The 16977-nt window shown below is 52.2% G+C and overlaps 1 protein-coding gene across 1 annotated transcript in view; it reads right to left on the reverse strand.

The window, feature by feature from the left end:
• Positions 1–6100: 6100 nt before the first annotated feature.
• The window catches only part of LOC111156466 (piwi like RNA-mediated gene silencing 1), a 30908-nt gene continuing 20031 nt past the window's right edge, over positions 6101–16977 (reverse strand). The window contains exons 18-20 of the mRNA XM_022517389.1: positions 8665–8790; positions 6513–6660; positions 6101–6356 (exon numbers count right to left, since the gene is read on the reverse strand). Coding sequence (XP_022373097.1) covers positions 6240–6356; positions 6513–6660; positions 8665–8790 — 391 coding nt within the window. The 3' untranslated portion in view covers positions 6101–6239. The remainder of the gene's footprint in view (positions 6357–6512; positions 6661–8664; positions 8791–16977) is intronic.

The following is a 16977-nucleotide window of genomic DNA, read 5'->3' on the forward strand; positions in this document are numbered from 1 at the left end:
TGAGTGGGGGGAAGTTTGCTGTCTTTGGAATTGGTGGGGCCCTTGGTTCATGGGGGGAGCCCTCAGTCTGTGAGGGGAGCCCTCTGTGAGATAAGCTGGCTGTCCATGGAATTGGGGGAGTCCCTCTGTCCGCGGGGGGGCTCTCTGGGGGGGAGCTCTGTGTCCGTAGGGGGAGCCCTCTGTCTGAGGGGGAAGCTTTCTGTCCATGGAATTGGTCGAGCCCTCGGACCTTGAGGGGAGCCCTCGGTCTGCGGGGGGAGCCCACTGTCCGTGCAGGAGCGCACGGTCTAGGGGGGCGCCTTTTGTCTGTGGGCAGAGACTTTGGTCTCTGTGGGGGAGGCTTGCTGTCCATGGGACTGGTGGCGTCCCTCTGTCCTTGCTGGGAGCCCTTTGTTGGTGGAAGGAGCCCTTTGTCCATTGGAGGGGAGGCCTCTGTCTGTCGGGGGAGCCCTGTGTCTGTGGGGGGAGACATGTCTGTGGGGGGAGACATGTCTGTGGGGGGAGCCTTGTGTCCGTTGGGGAGACATCTGTCTGTGAGGGCAGCTCGCTCTCTGTGGGCGAAGCCTGCTGTCCATGGAATTGGTGGAACCCCATGTCTGTGGACAGAGCCCTGTCTCGGTGGGGGGAGCGATTTGTTCATGGGGAGAGACTTCTGAGTGGGGGGAGCCCTCTGTCTGTGGGGGGAAACTTGCTATCCATGGATTTGGTGGGGAAAAATCCTCTGTCCATGGGGGCAGCTCTCTGTGGAGGGAGACATGTCTCTGTGGGGGGAGCCCTCTGTCTGGGGGGGGGGGGGCTTGCTGTCCATGGAGCTGGTGGAAATTCCTGTCTGTGGGGAGAGACCTCTGAGTGGGGCGAAGCTTGCGGTCATTGGAATTGGTGGAGCCCTCGGTCTATGCGGGAGCCCCGTGTCTGGAGGGGGAGCCCCCTGTCTGTGGGGCGCCTGTTTTCCGTGGAGGGTTGTCCCTGAGGGGAGCCATGTGTCCGTGGGGGAAGTCCTCTGCCTGTGCGGGGAGGCTTCTGTCCATCGGGGGGAGCCCTCTGTCCATGGAGTGCCTCTCCTCCATGGGGGGTTGTCGTCCCTGAGGGAGCCTTCTGTCTGTGGGGGGAGCCCTCTGTCCGTGGGGCGCCTGTCATCCGTGGGGGGTTGTGGTCCATGGGAGGAGCTCTCTGTCCCTGGGGAAGCCCGTTGCCCCAGAACTGGGGGCCGTAGTGTTGGGGCGCCCATGGTCTGTGGAACTGGGGAGCTAGGAGCCACCCTATGCAAAGGGCTGGGGGCGTGGCAGCTGGGGTGGCCGGAGGTGGGGTACCAGGGGCGACCAGATTATGGTAAATGGGTCTGAGGTGTCAGAAATGGCTCTGTGAGTCCCTGAGTGCCGGGGAGCCTGGGACATGCCCCAGCTGTCGGCGGGGCCAGGCGGCAGTGCGCGGCGGTGGGGTTGTCCTTGACCGGAGCCCACGCGCCCCCAGGAGCCAGGCCTAACAATCCGAAGGCGCGTGTCCCGAGGGAAGCAGACGGGTTGAACGATAGGGAGAAGCAAAGGCTCCCGCCCACCATAAAATGGCAGAAAGGGGCCCGTCGGGCCTCTGGTCCCAGCTGCGGCCACACCTGAAGTCTGGGACCCCGAGAGAAAATGCCCCCCACCCAGCTGGGTCCCGCCGAGCCTGCGGGAGCGGGGTCGCAGCAGCAGCAGCGGATTATGCCCTGGAAGGCGGGTTCCCGCGGACCAGACTCCTCGCTGAGGGGCCTCCGGGCACGGGGGACTGCAGGCTCGGACACCCGCCCCAGGGACAGCGTGGCCCTCCAGCTGTGCCCCGGGGGTGACAGGAGGGCCCATGCAGAATGAAGCGTGGTCTCGCAGGGACAGACAGACGGGCTCTGACAGACGCGGGGCTGAGCGCGCGCTCGCCCGCGGAAACCTCTCCAAAGCGGGTGGGGGGGGCAGATGCAGGACGAAGCAGTGTCTCCCCACAGACGACGCCGTGCGCGGCCCCCTTGCCGCCTGCACCGGGGGCGGGATGGCCGCCAGGATCTGGATCTCGCTGGGTGGGCGGACTCGGGCTGCGGGACTTGGGGGCTGTTCTCCAGCTCCAGCAGCCGCAGACCCGTGGGAGGTCAAGGGCAGCAAGGGCCTGGGGCAGGGGGGACGCGGAACGTCGAGCCAGGGCTGGTGCTGCCTGCGCTCGCACCTTCCCGACCCCTCACACGCCCCCGGCGTCACCGGCACCTGCGGGCTGGAGACCGTTTCAGGCCTGGGTGGAGCAGGGAAGCCGAGGGCTTGGGGGGCTGACCCGGCAGAGGCTTTCCGGGGGGGGGGGGGGTCGGGCCAGAGGGGGCGGGAGGCGGGGAGGGGGAGGCTCGTGTCCGGGGGGGGGGGGTGGCGGCAAGGACACGGTGGGAAATGCGTCCCAGGTAAGAGTCTGTCCTGGAAACCCGGGTTACACGGGCGAGGCTTTGGGAGGTCACGTTTGAGAGCCACGCGGAGGCTGAGGTGACCAGACGACTTCAAGAATGATGGGCGACTTTATGGACCCAGTGTTGCCCCTTGGAAAAACCGGCCTGGTACCTGGCTTCCAGAACTCCCAGGGGGGCCTGACCAGGTGAGTAAGGAAGGTCACTGCCTGGCAGGCGCGGGAACCTCAGGACGTGTAGGGACCTCCGAAAAGGAACCTGCGGGAGTGTGACGGCAAGTGTCCGGCTGGGCTCAGCCTCCGAAGGCAGTTAGGGCGGTGAAGGCTTGGGAGGTTTCGGCAAACAGATTCCAAAGAACCGGAGGGACAGTCACGGTCTTGCTGCGCTTACGTAAGGACGAGCTTTGTTAACAGCGGCCTTGTCTTGCCTTTGCGAGCAGTGAGGCGGATTTCAGAGCGGGCGTGGGGCACAACCGGTGTCACTAACACCCTTTCCGGGGTGTCTGACCCCAGCTCCCCCGTCCTTGAATGGGTCTCCGCGTGCCCGTCAAACTGGGCCGGGTCCCCACTTCTGCCTTCCTGGTGCCCCTTTCTACGGACCACTGTGCGCCGTGGGCCTACGTGGAGAGCCCACGTGCGGACCAGCTCCTGAAAACGAGACCACGGTCTAAGTGGACGGACGGGTCAGGAAGTGTGGCAGGGGCTGCTACGACGACGCCCAGGAGGCCCAAATCACAGCTCTACGATGGGGCCTCAGCCCAGTGCTGTCCGGTTCCGACCCCCACCCCTCCCAGCGGGAAGGTGCCGGAGCAGCCGTCCAGGTCTGCATAGCAGAACCGGCCCCTGCTGAGGGAAGCCTTGAACCGCGGACGCTCCCTCCAGGTGCGGTGTGAGCGCCCCACTTCTGCGCAGTCTCCCAGGCGTCTTGCCGGGCCCCCCAGGGCGGCGTTCGCTGTGCTGCCCCGGGGCTGGGGGTTGCCCGCAGGCTCCGCACGGACGAAGGGCGTTGCAGACCCCGTGGGCCAGCAGGGTGCCGGAGCAGCGGGCAGGGGTGCGGGCAGCACTCACCCCATCCCCGGCCCCCCGCCGCCTTCTCCCCCCTGGCCTGGGATCTCCCCACCGTCACAGCGAACCCGCATCGGGCCCTGCTCCGCCCCGGCCACGAGTCTCCCGCAGAACTCTGAGCCAGCGGCTCGGGGCGGCTTTGTGTGTTGGAACCGAAGGGTCTTCTCAGTCCCTCATCTGTCTCCTAACGGGAAAGAGAGAGAGCGGCATGGGGGGCAGGAGGGGGCCGAGAGCCCTTTTGTTTTTTAGGACAGGCTGGACACGGCCGGGTCTGTAGGCCGCTGGGAACGAGCAAGGAAAGGCTGTCGCGGGCCTGGGAGTGACGCAATCGCACCGAGCAGCGTCGCTGAATAACTGGGTGTCTTGGGCACACGTGGGCGGGGGCGGTGGGGGCTTGGCAGCGACGTTCCAGAAGCCTCATCCAGAGGAACAGGTGCGCTGTCCTTCAGCCGCTAGGCTGCTGCTCTGCTGGGAGCCGAGTACAGGGGTGGAGCAGATGGGGGCCCGGGGCAGCGGGGGTTCTGGAAGGGAGCAGGAGGGATGCAGGAGGAACCTCGCGGAGAGGCGGGGCACCAATGGGGACTCGCAGCCTGCGTTGCGGCACTCGGGGCCTGTGATGGCGGCCACAGCAACCGGGAAGCGGGGCTGCGGGGCGCAGGGGACAGACCGGTGGGAAAATGCTGGCCCGCGCCGGTGGTGTCGCCAGGTGTGGCAGCAAACGCCAGCGCAGGCCGGGAGTGGAGCCACCGCCGGCCGGAGCCCAGGGGTAGGAGATGCTTAGGAGAGGACGGGCTGCGGAGCGTGCAGGGGACCCAGCGGGACGGCAGGGGTGGCCCACACAGCGGCGCTACCCGCAGGCAGGAATCGTCCGGGGAGCCTGGTGTGTTCAAAGGGCTCCGAAACTCAGGAAGGGGCTGAGACACGACTGTGAACTCGGGAGGGCACGGGGAGAGGTTCGGTGGAGGAGGATGGGGGCAGGAAAGCCGTGTCAAGACCTTCCTCGGGACGCCTTCTCAGCGGGCCTTTGCCCAGAGTCCCAGGAAAATCCCGTGGCGCATGTCCGAGGGGCGGTCTGGCCAGTGTCTCCCCACAAAGTCCTGCCCCGCGCACGTGGCCCGGTGCGGAGCTCGCTGTGCGTCGGACGCCGACGGCTGGCGCTGGACAGAGCGACACCGGGAAGCCCGCCTCCAGCGCAAGCAGCAAGCCGCCCCAGGGCTGTCGGCTGAAGCTAGTCGGAGGTTTTCTGTCCCTCGCAGCCAAGTCTTTGACTTGAGTGACGGTCTCGTGACTGCTTCGGCTTCTCTAGGTCACGTCTGCCCTTCATGGTTTAAAGACAGTTAAAACCTGCTAAGAACGGCACTTTGAGGCCTTTAAAGTTCCCCACTAGCCCTACCGATCTACACGTCAACACCCGAGCTCCTCGCACGCCTTCACAGCGGGTCAGCTTCTAGCAACTTCCGTCATGGCATCCGGTCTCCGGCACTCTCCTGAAACCTCCCGTTTCCTGTGTCTTCTCGTTTGCAGACCAGGAGGTCAAGGAACCGGGCTAACAGCTGACGACACTGTTGGCAACGGTGAGGAGCCCGCAGAGCTAAGAGGAGAATAAAAGGGTTTTCATCCCCGTGGTGACGCTCAGCCCAGAAAGTCTCTATTGGGACCGTGTGCAGCGGTGCGGAGGGAGGGGCTGAGGCAGGAGCGCCGGGGCGCGCAGGCCCTACCGCGGCCGGCGGTGCTAAAGGGATTCTCCAAGTACAGTCTCACGGACGGCAAGCCAGCTCTTTGCCAAATTTCCTGAAAATTCCCACAAGCACGTCCACGTGAATAATTACAATTGTCAACCTCCCGCCATCGCCCGCCCCGCCTCTCCTGATGACCCGCGGCTCTCCGTCCCTTCCCGCGAGCCCTGCGGCTCCGGACCCTGAAGTGCAAAAGGGGACAGTGACTGAGCACTTCTAAGTGGGGCTGCAGCCTTCGGACAGAGTGCGCGCTCCAGCACTGAGAAGAATACATTACATGCAAAGAAAATGTGTTTTCAGTAAAAACCACAGTTAGTGAATAAGGTGAGAATCCAATTTTATTCTGTAACAAGTAGAAGGATGTCCCCATTGCAAACAGAACAGTGATGTGAACAGAAGTTACTGGCCTCTTTTGTGACAAAGTCTTAAAATGTTTCCTTGGACAGAAATTTAAAACTTTTCAACCCCCATGCCATCTAGCCCCCCAGAAATAAAAAATTAGCCTACTTCCCCACAGTCTCCTGCCATCCCCGCGCCTTGCACAGGTTATTCAATAGCAGCTTTTTATCTTTAAAATAGATCAGACACGCAAGTAAAAGCCTACCTCACAGCTGCACTGCGCTCCCCACCTTACGCCTCTCTCCTTTAAATTAAAAATATTTCAAGAAGATGATGAATTAATGTACGTTTACAAAGCAGGACGTGCTCACTACTGAAAGTACTTTCAAGTAAATTCTCACTTTTCAAATAGTTTAAGAAGTTCTATTTATAATGCAAAGTACCTAATCCACATTTTTTTCAAAACAAAAAATTCTCACGATGTATTTGAGAAGCAAACGATAAAATATAAAATTTTAATTTTTACCTATAAGCCAGTCGCAGCAGCAATGCTACAAACGAGACACCAAATCTCCTAATTCCCTTCCCAATATTCATCTATAAAGATAACAGCTTAACCACCCCCCCCCCCGCCCGAAGCTACAAGGTCAAACCGAAGGCGCGGCTGCACTGCGTGGTCTCCGAGGGTCAGAGGTAGTAGAGGCGGTTGGACAGGGACAGGTTGGGCTCCCTGTGAATGCTCTGGCCCACCAGGAAAGCCAGCTTGTGGGCGTACTGGCAAGGAGCGGGGACGCGGATGACACCCTGGAGTGGAAGAAACACGGGGCTGTTACTCTGGACCTGCTCCCTGCAGCACTCGGCCCCGCACTAACTAGAAAAGCCTCTGAAAGCACAGCGACTCCTGTCTGGAAAATCGGAGCTCGCAGATGAGCCAGCACGTCCCCAGGGAGACCCACTCACTGGCCAGTTGTAGTAGACGTGACACAGCTTGTACGTGAGCCGCTGTATGTGGTCTGGCTTCAGGCCGCTGCTGTCGTAGATGACATTATAGTGCGTGGGCGAGACACTGCCGCTTCTCACCGCCTGGCTCACGATAAAAAAATCATACCTGGAATTACAGAGAAAAGCCGCATGGAAGGGAGGCTTATGGGTCTGAAAGCTGAAGTTCACGTGGGTCCCGTTTCCTCCAGAGAAAAGATCCTTTTTTTTTTTTTTAAAAAGATCCCGTATTCTAAGGGATGCGGACCTCGTCGGGATGAAACGTGCTTCCTTCAGGTCCATAACACTTGCTCTCACGGACCGTTCTGGAACACTTACCTGTGACAGGGCTTCAGAAACCACGATGACTTAGATTTCAAGTTCTGACTTAGAGTTCACCACGTGCGCGGGCCGCCAGCCACAGCAGCATCGGGGAGCGCGGCGGCAGCGGGGCAAGGAGAGCAGCTCTCGATTCAGGCACTGCTGTTCCCAAAATACGCTTTTACCCCGGGACCTTTCCCCTCTCGCTGTTCCGTGGTTACGCAACAAAAACATTTTAATCGTTAAGGACGCAAAGCGGACTCTTGGAGGACCCGAGAAGCCGCAGGGCTGGCGGCAGCAGCCGCGCAGGGCCCGGACGCCGCGGCCGACCGCAGGGCGTGCGCAGAGCACAGGACGCCCGTCCCCCCACTTTCCGGGTAGCAGGAGCACGGGCCAGAGATCCGGTCGTCCGCCCTCGTGAAGCCACAAGGGAGTTACCTGTGCAGCTTGCTGGGTCCGCTGAAGCGACACACGTCAGAGCGCCGCGAGCCGACACGCGCGGCCACGTGCTCTCGGCCGCAGACAAATCCCAGCCGCGCTCGAGTCAGAGCCTTGGTCCCGACTTGGGTGCCTGAGCGCCCAGAGTGCCGGCCGCGGCTGGGACAGGCGGCGCCCACCACGGGGCTTCTCCAGGCGTGTGCAGAGCCTCGGCTGCCCGGTTCTACCCAGCGTCCCGTAAGAAGCCATGAGATGTTCTCATACTTCAAAATCCACCTTGGATCGTACCCCGTCCGTCTCCACCAGCGGTCTCCGCGTCAGGGCTGGCCCGGAGCCGCGGGCAGCAGAGCAGGGCGAGTGTCAGCAGGGGGCACGGGGGTGGGGGGCCACTCGGACCGGTCAGAAGGTCCTGCAGGGAAGGAGCTCGCTGCGTTACTGTCTCAGCCACGTCTCCCGCAGCCGATTTCCCCGCAGGCAGAATCCTCCCGCAGCACCGCCATGACGGACACGTGCCTGAGACGAGCCCAAGTAACGTCTCAACACGGCAATGTCCACTCCCTGTCGCGAACACGACTGATTAAAGGTAACTGAAAATCTGTATTATTGTTGCTCTACGTGAAGTTGGTGTAGCGAAGCCTCCTTTACCCGACGTCCGTACAGGAAGGACGTCCCCGTTGGCAGCTTCGCCCCGGGGCCGGCACTTCAGCCTGAGGAAAGCTCCTTCCCCGACCCCACCACACTGGGAACGGGGAACGGCGCTCCCGGCGCGCGCCCGGACTGGCCGGAGCCGCCACCCGGCGCGACTGACTGCACCGTAGGCCTCGCCTCCTAGAAGCGTTTCCGAGGCTCCAGCAAGCCTTAGCCCGACCGCTGCACCCTCGGGTGCCCACAGCACTGCCCCGTGGCCCCCTTGTGGCCGTGGAAGTCCGAGCCAGCTGGCTTTCCTATGACAAAGTGCAGCTCCAAGTTACACAGAAAGTTTCATTTACTCAGAAGCCACTTTTCTGATCTGCAGTCGCGTTTCAGCTGCAACTGCTTCACCTCTGGACGACAGCAAGCCGTTACAGATCAAAAACTTTCTACTAGGGGACAGGAATCTGAGGACAAGTTCGCAAGTGAATAAAATACAAAACAATCCACGGCAGCAGAGCTCACCCTCTGTATGTAGGATTACTGCCGCAGACGACAACCCTCTTCCCCCAAAGGACAACTGGACGGAAACCTGTTTACCATTTCAGAGACGAACGAATCACAGGCTTTAGTAATATTATGAGATCAAACTAATTGAAAACTTTAGTATTTATCAGCAATAGAAGAAAAAGTAAATGTGAAGTTGATAAAGAAGAAAACAATTGTGTCACCGCACAGAACTTACCATTCTGGTCTGGTAACTTCTACGTCAATAACCGTCCCGGGAAGTGGGTTCTGAAGTCTTCCTCCAGACTGAGCGAAAAATCTGGCATTCACTCGTTTCTTTACCACAATGACCGTTAGTCTTGGGCTGAAAGATGATGATGGTGAATGTAATGACTGTGTCTGTCCTGCTTCCAGGCAGCGACCATCCAGACATCCCCATTCCCAACCACCATTTAAATGGAAGCCTCTCTCCCTCTCAAGGCAGAGTATCAGTCCAAGCTGTGAACCGCCCTAGACAAGGACCAGGAGTCAGGTGGCGGGGGGTGGGGGGGGGGGACACAGGACAGCACGTGAGGCAGGGTCGTGTGCACAGCTGGCCTGGCACACGGAAGCGGTACATTCAGCATGCTTCCCAGCACACAACCTGGAACACTCTTCAGTGGGCATTTTCTGCTATGTGAGAGAGAGCATCTGGAGACTAGAGCTGTTGGGAGGGAAGCTCGTTTGAGCAATGTCAAAGTCTAACCCAGCATTACCGTTCCGTGAGGTATCGGGGCTCCCTCTGTCTCCCTCCTGGGGCCTAATCACCTCTCGGCTCACCACATAGTGGCAGAGGACGCACCCTCTGCATCCCCGCTGCACCCCGCCACCCGACGCCAATCTCCAGCTGGTCTTCCTATGCCCAGATCCCTTCCCCCGAGCGTCAGCACTGCACCTAAAGCCATCTGCTGGCCTAACACGCCTCCTGGCCCTTGGGAGACCAGCCCTTCAAGTGGCAGCGCCTGTGGGTTGGAGTGTGGTTCACACCTTTTCTACTAGCTCTGAACAGTCCATTCACAGCCGGTGCTTGAAGTCACAGCCACGCTGGAGTACAGGGACGGGCGCACAGAAGGCACTAGGGAACCGAGCTGGTGTGCATTAGACATTTGAAAGAGAAGACCATTACCCATGCCTCCATTTTTCCTGTACCCTTTTCCCAACCAGAACGTTAGTTCTTAGCAGAAATACTCCTGATTGCAAACTGTGGGACACAGAGAGCTTTACGTACAGTGGGATCTGGAAGGTCTGGCTTGGGAAGGTTGTTTACGGTGTGCTGTCTGGACAAATGGTCGAAAAGACCCTGAAGTGGGAGCTCCTGTTTGACAAGCAAGCTCACTGGGCTCCTTCACAATAGTCCAATAAGCAAATCCCAAAGGGACGGGGTGAGTTTATGTAAGCAGAAAGCACTTGTAGAAGTATCACCATCTGCCCTAGGAGGGCTAGTGCTGCCCGGTTCCTGTGGCTTCGGATGTAGCAAAGCCCAGGATCAGGAGCCTGAGGCCAAAGTGGACCTGAGTCCTCTGACGTCCTAAGAAACAACTGAGCAAATGTCAGGACAGAAAGGTCATCAGTATCCTCTGACGTTTCAGTTTGTTCTTATATCAAATATCTAAAAGTCAGGGTATCAGAATGGATAAAAAACAAAGCCCATCAATATGCTATCTATAAGAAACTCATTTTAGACCCAAAGACGCCTCCAGATTTAAAGTGAGGGGGTGGAAAACAATTTACCATGCTAACGGACCTCAAAAGAAACCTGGGGTGGCCATCCTTATATTGGATAACTTAGATGTTAAGCCAAAGGCTATAATAAGGGATGAGGTAGGACACTGTATCATACTCAAAGGGTCTGTCCAACAAGATCATCTAACAACTGTAAATATCTATGTCCCTAATATGGGAGCAGCCAACTATATAAATCAATCAATAACAAAGTCAAAGAAACATGTCAACAATAATACAATAATAGTAGGGGACTTAACCCCCTCACTGAAATGGACAGATCATCCAAGAAAAAGATCAACAAGGAAATAAAGGCCTTAAATGACACATTGGACCAGATGGACATCACAGATATATTCAGAACATTCCATCCCAAAGCAACAGAATACACATTCTTCTCTAGTGCACATGGAACATTCTCCAGAATAGATCACATCCTGGGTCATAAATCAGGTCTCAACTGGTATCAAAAGATTGGGATCATTCCTTGCATATTTTCAGACCACAATGCTCTGAAGCTAGAACTCAATCACAAGAGGAAATTTGGAAAGAACCCAAATACATGGAGACTAAACAGCATCCTTCTAAAGAATGAATGGGTCAACCAGGAAATTAAAGGATTGAAAAAATCCATGGAAACAAATGATAATGAAAATACAACTGCTCAAAATCTGTGGGACACAGCAAAGGCAGTCCTGAGAGGAAAGTACATAGCAATGCAAGCCTTTCTCAAGAAACAAGAAAGGTCTAAAGGACACAACCTAATCCTACACCTAAAGGAGCTGGAGAAAGAACAGCAAAGAAAGCCTAAACCCAGCAGGAGAAGAGAGATAATAAAGATCAGAGCAGAAATCAATGAAATAGAAAACAAAAGAACAGGAGAACAGATGAATGAAACTAGGAGCTGGTTCTTTTAAAGAGTTAATAAGACTGATAACCCCTGGCCAGACTTAATCAATTAGAAAAGAGAAAGGACCCAAGTAACTGAAATCATGAATGAAAGAGGAGAGATCACAGCCAACACCAAAGAAATACAAACAATTATAAGAACATATTATGAGCAACTATAAGCCAGCAAATTTGACAACCTGGAAAAAATGGATGCATTCCTAGAGATGTATAAACTACCACAACTGAACCAGGAAGAAATAGAAAACCTGAACAGACCCATAACCAGTAAGGAGATTGAAGCAATCATCTAAAATCTCCCAACAAACAAGAGCCCAGGGCCAGATGGCTTCCCAGGGGAATTCTACCAAACATTTAAAGAAAAAATTCTTATTCTCCTGAAACTGTTCCAAAAAATAGAAATGGAAGGAAAACTTCCAAACTCATTTTGAGGCCAGCATGACCTTGATCCCAAAACCAGACAAAGACCCATCAAAAAAGAGAATTACAAACCAATATCCTTGATGAACACAGATGTGAAAATTCTCATCAAAATACTAGCCAATAGGATCCAACAGTACATTAAAAGGATGATTCACACGACCAAGTGGGATTTATTCCAGGGCTGCAAGGTTGGTTCAACATTTGTAAATCAATCAGTGTGATACAATACATTAATAAAAGAAAGAACAAGAACCATATGATACTCTCATTAGAAGCTGAAAAAGCATTTGACGAAGTACAGCATCCTTTCTTCATCAAAACTCTTCAAAGTGTAGGGAATAGAGGGTACATACCTCAATACCATCAAAGCCATCTATGAAAACCCCACAGCAAATATCCTCCTCAATGGAGAAAAACTGAGAGCTTTTCCCCTAAGGTCAGGAACACAGCAGGGGTGTCCACTATCACCACTGCTACTCAACATAGTACTAGAAGTCCCAGCCTCAGCAATCAGACAACAAAAAGAAATAAAAGGCATCTAAACTGGCAAAGAAGTCAAACTATCACTCTTTGCATTTGATACGATATTTTATGTGGAAAACCCAAAAAACTCCACTCCAAATCTGCTAGAACTTGTACAGGAGTTCAGTAAAATGTCAGGATATAAAATCTGCAAAGAAATCAGCTGCATTTCTATATACCAACAGCAAGACAGAAGAAAGAGAAATTAAGGAGTCAATCCCATTTACAACTGCACCCCAAACCATAAGATAAATAGGAATAAACCTAACCAAAGAGGCAAAGAATCTATACTCAGAAAACTATAAAGTACTCATGAAGGAAACTGAGGAAGACACAAAGAAATGGAAAATTGTTCCATGCTCATGGATTGGAATAACAAATACTGTGAAAATGTCTATGCTACCTAAAGCAATCAAGATGTTTAATGCAATCCCTATCAAAATACCATCAATTTTTTTCAAAGAAATGGAACAAATAATCCTAAAATTTATAGGGAACCAGAAAAGACTGCAAATAGCCAGAGGAATGTTGAAAAAGCAAGCCAAAGTTGGTGGCATCACAAGTCCAGACTGCAAGCTCTATTACAAAGCTGTCATCATCTAGACAGTACGGTACTGGCACAACAGACATATAGATCCATGGAACAGAACAGAGAGCCCAGAAATAGACCCTCAACTCTACAGTCAACTAATCTTTGACAAAGCAGGAAAGAATGTCCAATGGAAAAAAGACAGTCTCTTCAACAAATGGTGTTGGGAAAATTGGACAGCCATGTGCAGAAAAATGAAACTGGACCATTTGCTTACATCACACATAAAAATAGACTCCAAATGGATGAAAGACCTCAATGTGAAACAGGAATCCATCCAAATCCTTGAGGAGAACACAGGCAGCAACACTTTGACCTCAGCCACAACAACTTCTTCCTGGAAAACAGCACGGAGGTTCCTCAAAAAGTTGAAAATAGAGTTTACCCTATGACCCAGCAATTGCACTACTGGGTATTTACCCTAAAGATACAAATTTAGGGATCCAAAGGGGCACGTGCACCCGAAGGTTTATAGCAGCAATGGCCATGGTCGCCAAACTGGGGAAAGAACCTAGATGTCCATCAACAGATGAATGGATAAAGAAGATGTGGTGTATATATACCATGGAATACTATGCAGCCATCAAAATAAATGAAATCTTGCCATTTGCGACGATGTGGATGGAACTAGAGGGTATTATGCTGAGCGAAGTAAGTCAATCAGAGAAAGACAATTATCATATGATCTCCCCGATATGAGGAATTTGAGAGGCAACGTGGGGGGCTTGGTGTTAGGGAAGGAAAAAATGAAACAAGATGGAGATGGGGAGATGTGGAGGGAGACAAACCAAAAGAGACTCTTAATCTCACAAAACAAACGGAGGTTGCTGGGGGGAGGAAGGTAGGGAGAGGGTGGTGAGGTTATGGACATTGGGGAGGATATGTGCTACGGTGAGTGCCATGAAGTGTGTAAACCTGGTGATTCACAGACCTGTACCCCTGGGTCTAATAATACATTATATGTTAATAAAAAATAAAAAAGTACATTAAAAGGATTATTCACCACGACCAAGTGGGATTTATCTCTAGGCTGCAAGGTTGGTTTGACATCCACAGATCAATGTGATACAATACATGAAGAAAAGAACAAGAACCATATGATACTCTCAAGAGAAGCTGAAAAAGCATTTGACAAAGTACAGCATCCTTTCTTCATCAACTCTTCACAATGTAGGGATAGAGGGTACATACCTCAATATCATCAAAACCATCTGTGAAAACCCCACAGCGAATTATCATTCTCAACGGGGAAGAACAGAGCTTTTCCCCTAATACTGGGAACACAACAGGGCTGCCCACTATCACCAGCTCTGTGCAACATAGTAGTAGAAGTCCTAGCCTCAGCAATCAGACAACAAAAAGAAATAAAAGGCATCTGAATCAGCAAAGAAGATGTCAAACTCTCACTCTTTGCAGATGATATGAAAATTTATGTGGAAAATCCAAAACACTCCACCCCAAAACTGCTAGAATTTGTACAGGAATTCAGTGAAGTGTCAAGATATAAAATCAATGCACATAAATCAGTTGCATTTCTATCCACTAACGAGACAGAAGAAAGAGAAATTAAGGAATTGAACCTGTTTACAATTGCACCAGAAACCATAAGATGCTAGGAGTAAACCAAACAGGGAAAGGATCTGTCCTCAAAAAACTATAAACCACTCATGAAATAAATTGAGGAAGACACAAAGAAATGGAAAAATGTTCCATGTTCATGGAGTGGAAGAAAAATATTGTTAAAATGTCCATACTATCCAGAGCAATCTACACAGTGAATGCGATACCTATCAAAACGCCATCAATATTTTTCACAGAGCTGAATCAAATAGTCCTAAAATTTGTATGAAATCAGAAAAGACCCCCAAATGGCCAAAGGAATGTCGAAAAAGAAAACCAAACCTAGTGGCATCACAATTCCAGATGTCTAGCTTTACTACAAAGCTGTCACCATCAAGACAGCATGGTCCTGGCCCAAAAACAGACACATAGATCCACGGAACAGAACAGAGAGCCCAGATATCGACCCTCAGCTCTATGGTCAACTAATCTCCGATTAAGCAGGAAAGAACGTCCAATGGAAAAGGGACAGTCTCTTCAATAAATGTTGCTGGGGAAATTGGACAGCCACATGCAGAAGAATGAAACCGGACCACTGACTTCCACCACACACAAAAGCAGACCCAAAATGGATGGAAGACCTAAATGGAATCCATCAAATTCCTAGAGAACACAGGCAGCAACCTCTTCGACCTCAGCCGCAGCAACTTCTTCCTAGAAACGTCGCCAAAGGCAAGGGCAGCCAGGGCAAAAATGAACTACTGGGACTTCATCAAGATTAAAAGCTTTTGCACAGCAAAGGAAAAAGTCGACAAAATCAAAAGACAACCGACAGAATGGGAGAAGATATTTGCAAATGACGTATCAGATAAAGGGCCAGTATCCAAAATCTATAAAGAACTTATCAAACTCAACACCCAAAGAACAAATAATCCAGTCAAGGAATGGGCAGAAAACATGAAGACATTTCTCCAAAGAGGACATGCAAATGGCCAACAGACACGTGAAAAAGTGCTCCACATCTCTTGGCATCAGGGAAATACAAATCAAAACCACAGTGAGATCCCACCTCACTCCAGTCAAAATGGCTAATATTAACAAGTCAGGAAACGAAAGGTGTTGATGAGGACAGGGAGAAAGGGGACCCTCCTACACACAAGCTGGTGCAGCCACTCTGGAAACCAGTGTGGAGGTTCCTCAGAAAGTTGAAAGTAGAGCTACCCTATGACTCAGCAACTGCATTACTGGGTACTTATCCCAAAGATACAAACGCAGGGATCCGAAGGAGCACCTGTACCCCAATGTTTATAGCAGCAATGGCCACAACAGCCAAACTGTGGAAAGAGCCCCGATATCCATCAGCAGATGAATGGATAAAGAAGATGTAGTGTATATGTACAATGGAATATTACTCAGCCATCAAATAATGAAATCTTGGGACACCTGAGTGGCTCAGTCGGTGAAGAATCTGCCTTTGTCTCGGGTCATGATCTTAGGGTCCTGAGATCGAGCCCCGCATCAGGCTCCCTGCTCTGCGGGAAGCCTGCTTCTCTCTCTGCCTGCCAGTGCTCTCTCTCTGACAAATAAATTCTTAAAAAAGGGGAGGGGGGTTGGGAAGGGGGGTGGGGTTATGGACATTGGGGAGGGTATGTGCTATAGTGAATGCTGTGAAGTGTGTAAACCTGGCGATTCACAGACCTGTACCCCTGGGGATAAAAATATATGTTTATAAAAAATAAAATTTAATAAAAAAAAATCTTAAAAAAAAAGAAATCTTGCCATTTGTAATAGTGTGAATAGAACTAGAAGGTATTATGCTAAGCAAAATAAGTCAATAAGAGGAAAACAATTATATGATTTCACTCATATGTGGAATTTGAGAAGCAAAACAGGAGCATGGAGCAAGGGAGGGAAAAATAAGATGAAAATAAAAAAGGAAGCAAACCACAAGAGACTCTTAACTTTAGGAGACAGGGTTTCTAGAGGAGAGGGGGGCTAGGGTAACTGGGGGGGTGGCCATTATGAAGGAGGACATGTGATGTAATGAGCACTGGGTGTCGTATTCAACTGATGAATCACTAAATTTTACCTCTAAAACTCGTAAATACACTGTATATTAAATGAATTTAAATAAATAAATTTAAATAAACATCGATACATCAATTTTTTAAGAAGTGCAGAATCCGCATTTAGAATCCGGCCACAGAAGACTTGGAAGTGTCCTCCAACCCAGCCGGAAATAAGCAGCGAGCCCTTAGGGCTGCCCCACAGACCCTATAAATCACACTCAGCCCGGATATACGGTCAGTCAGTGGATTTCAAAATCCCTCATTTCTCCAACAATACCAAATGCTGGCTAAAGAGGTCTGACAAAAATAACCAGTGTTGCAGTATGCGTGTGCAAGCCCAAACACGACGCTCAGGTTTCCGGAGTACCCTTAAAATCGGATTTACGCATCTTTATGTTACACTAATAAACTCTGAATACAACAGTCCCCGAGCTCCGCTTGCTCACAGTCCGAGAGAGCACAAGACAACTCCCTGAAACAGCAGTCCGGAGTGGGTATGCAGTGCCGCTGCCCGATGGCAGGACGAGGAGGCATGGAGGAGTGGAGGGGAGCGGACCCCAGCATGGGTTTCAGGGCGAGCACACTGCCCTCACGTGTGCACACCATCCAAAAGGAGAAAAGTAACATCTCCTGGGACACTACACACACGTCAACCATCTTACCGAGATCAAGTACCAGTCAAGTTCACAAAGAAATCAAACAGGTATTCACTGTATAA

The sequence above is a fragment of the Enhydra lutris genome, unplaced genomic scaffold, assembly GCF_002288905.1.
Source record: "Enhydra lutris kenyoni isolate GAN:26980312 unplaced genomic scaffold, ASM228890v2 scaffoldscaffold46, whole genome shotgun sequence".
Lineage (NCBI taxonomy): Eukaryota > Metazoa > Chordata > Mammalia > Carnivora > Mustelidae > Enhydra > Enhydra lutris.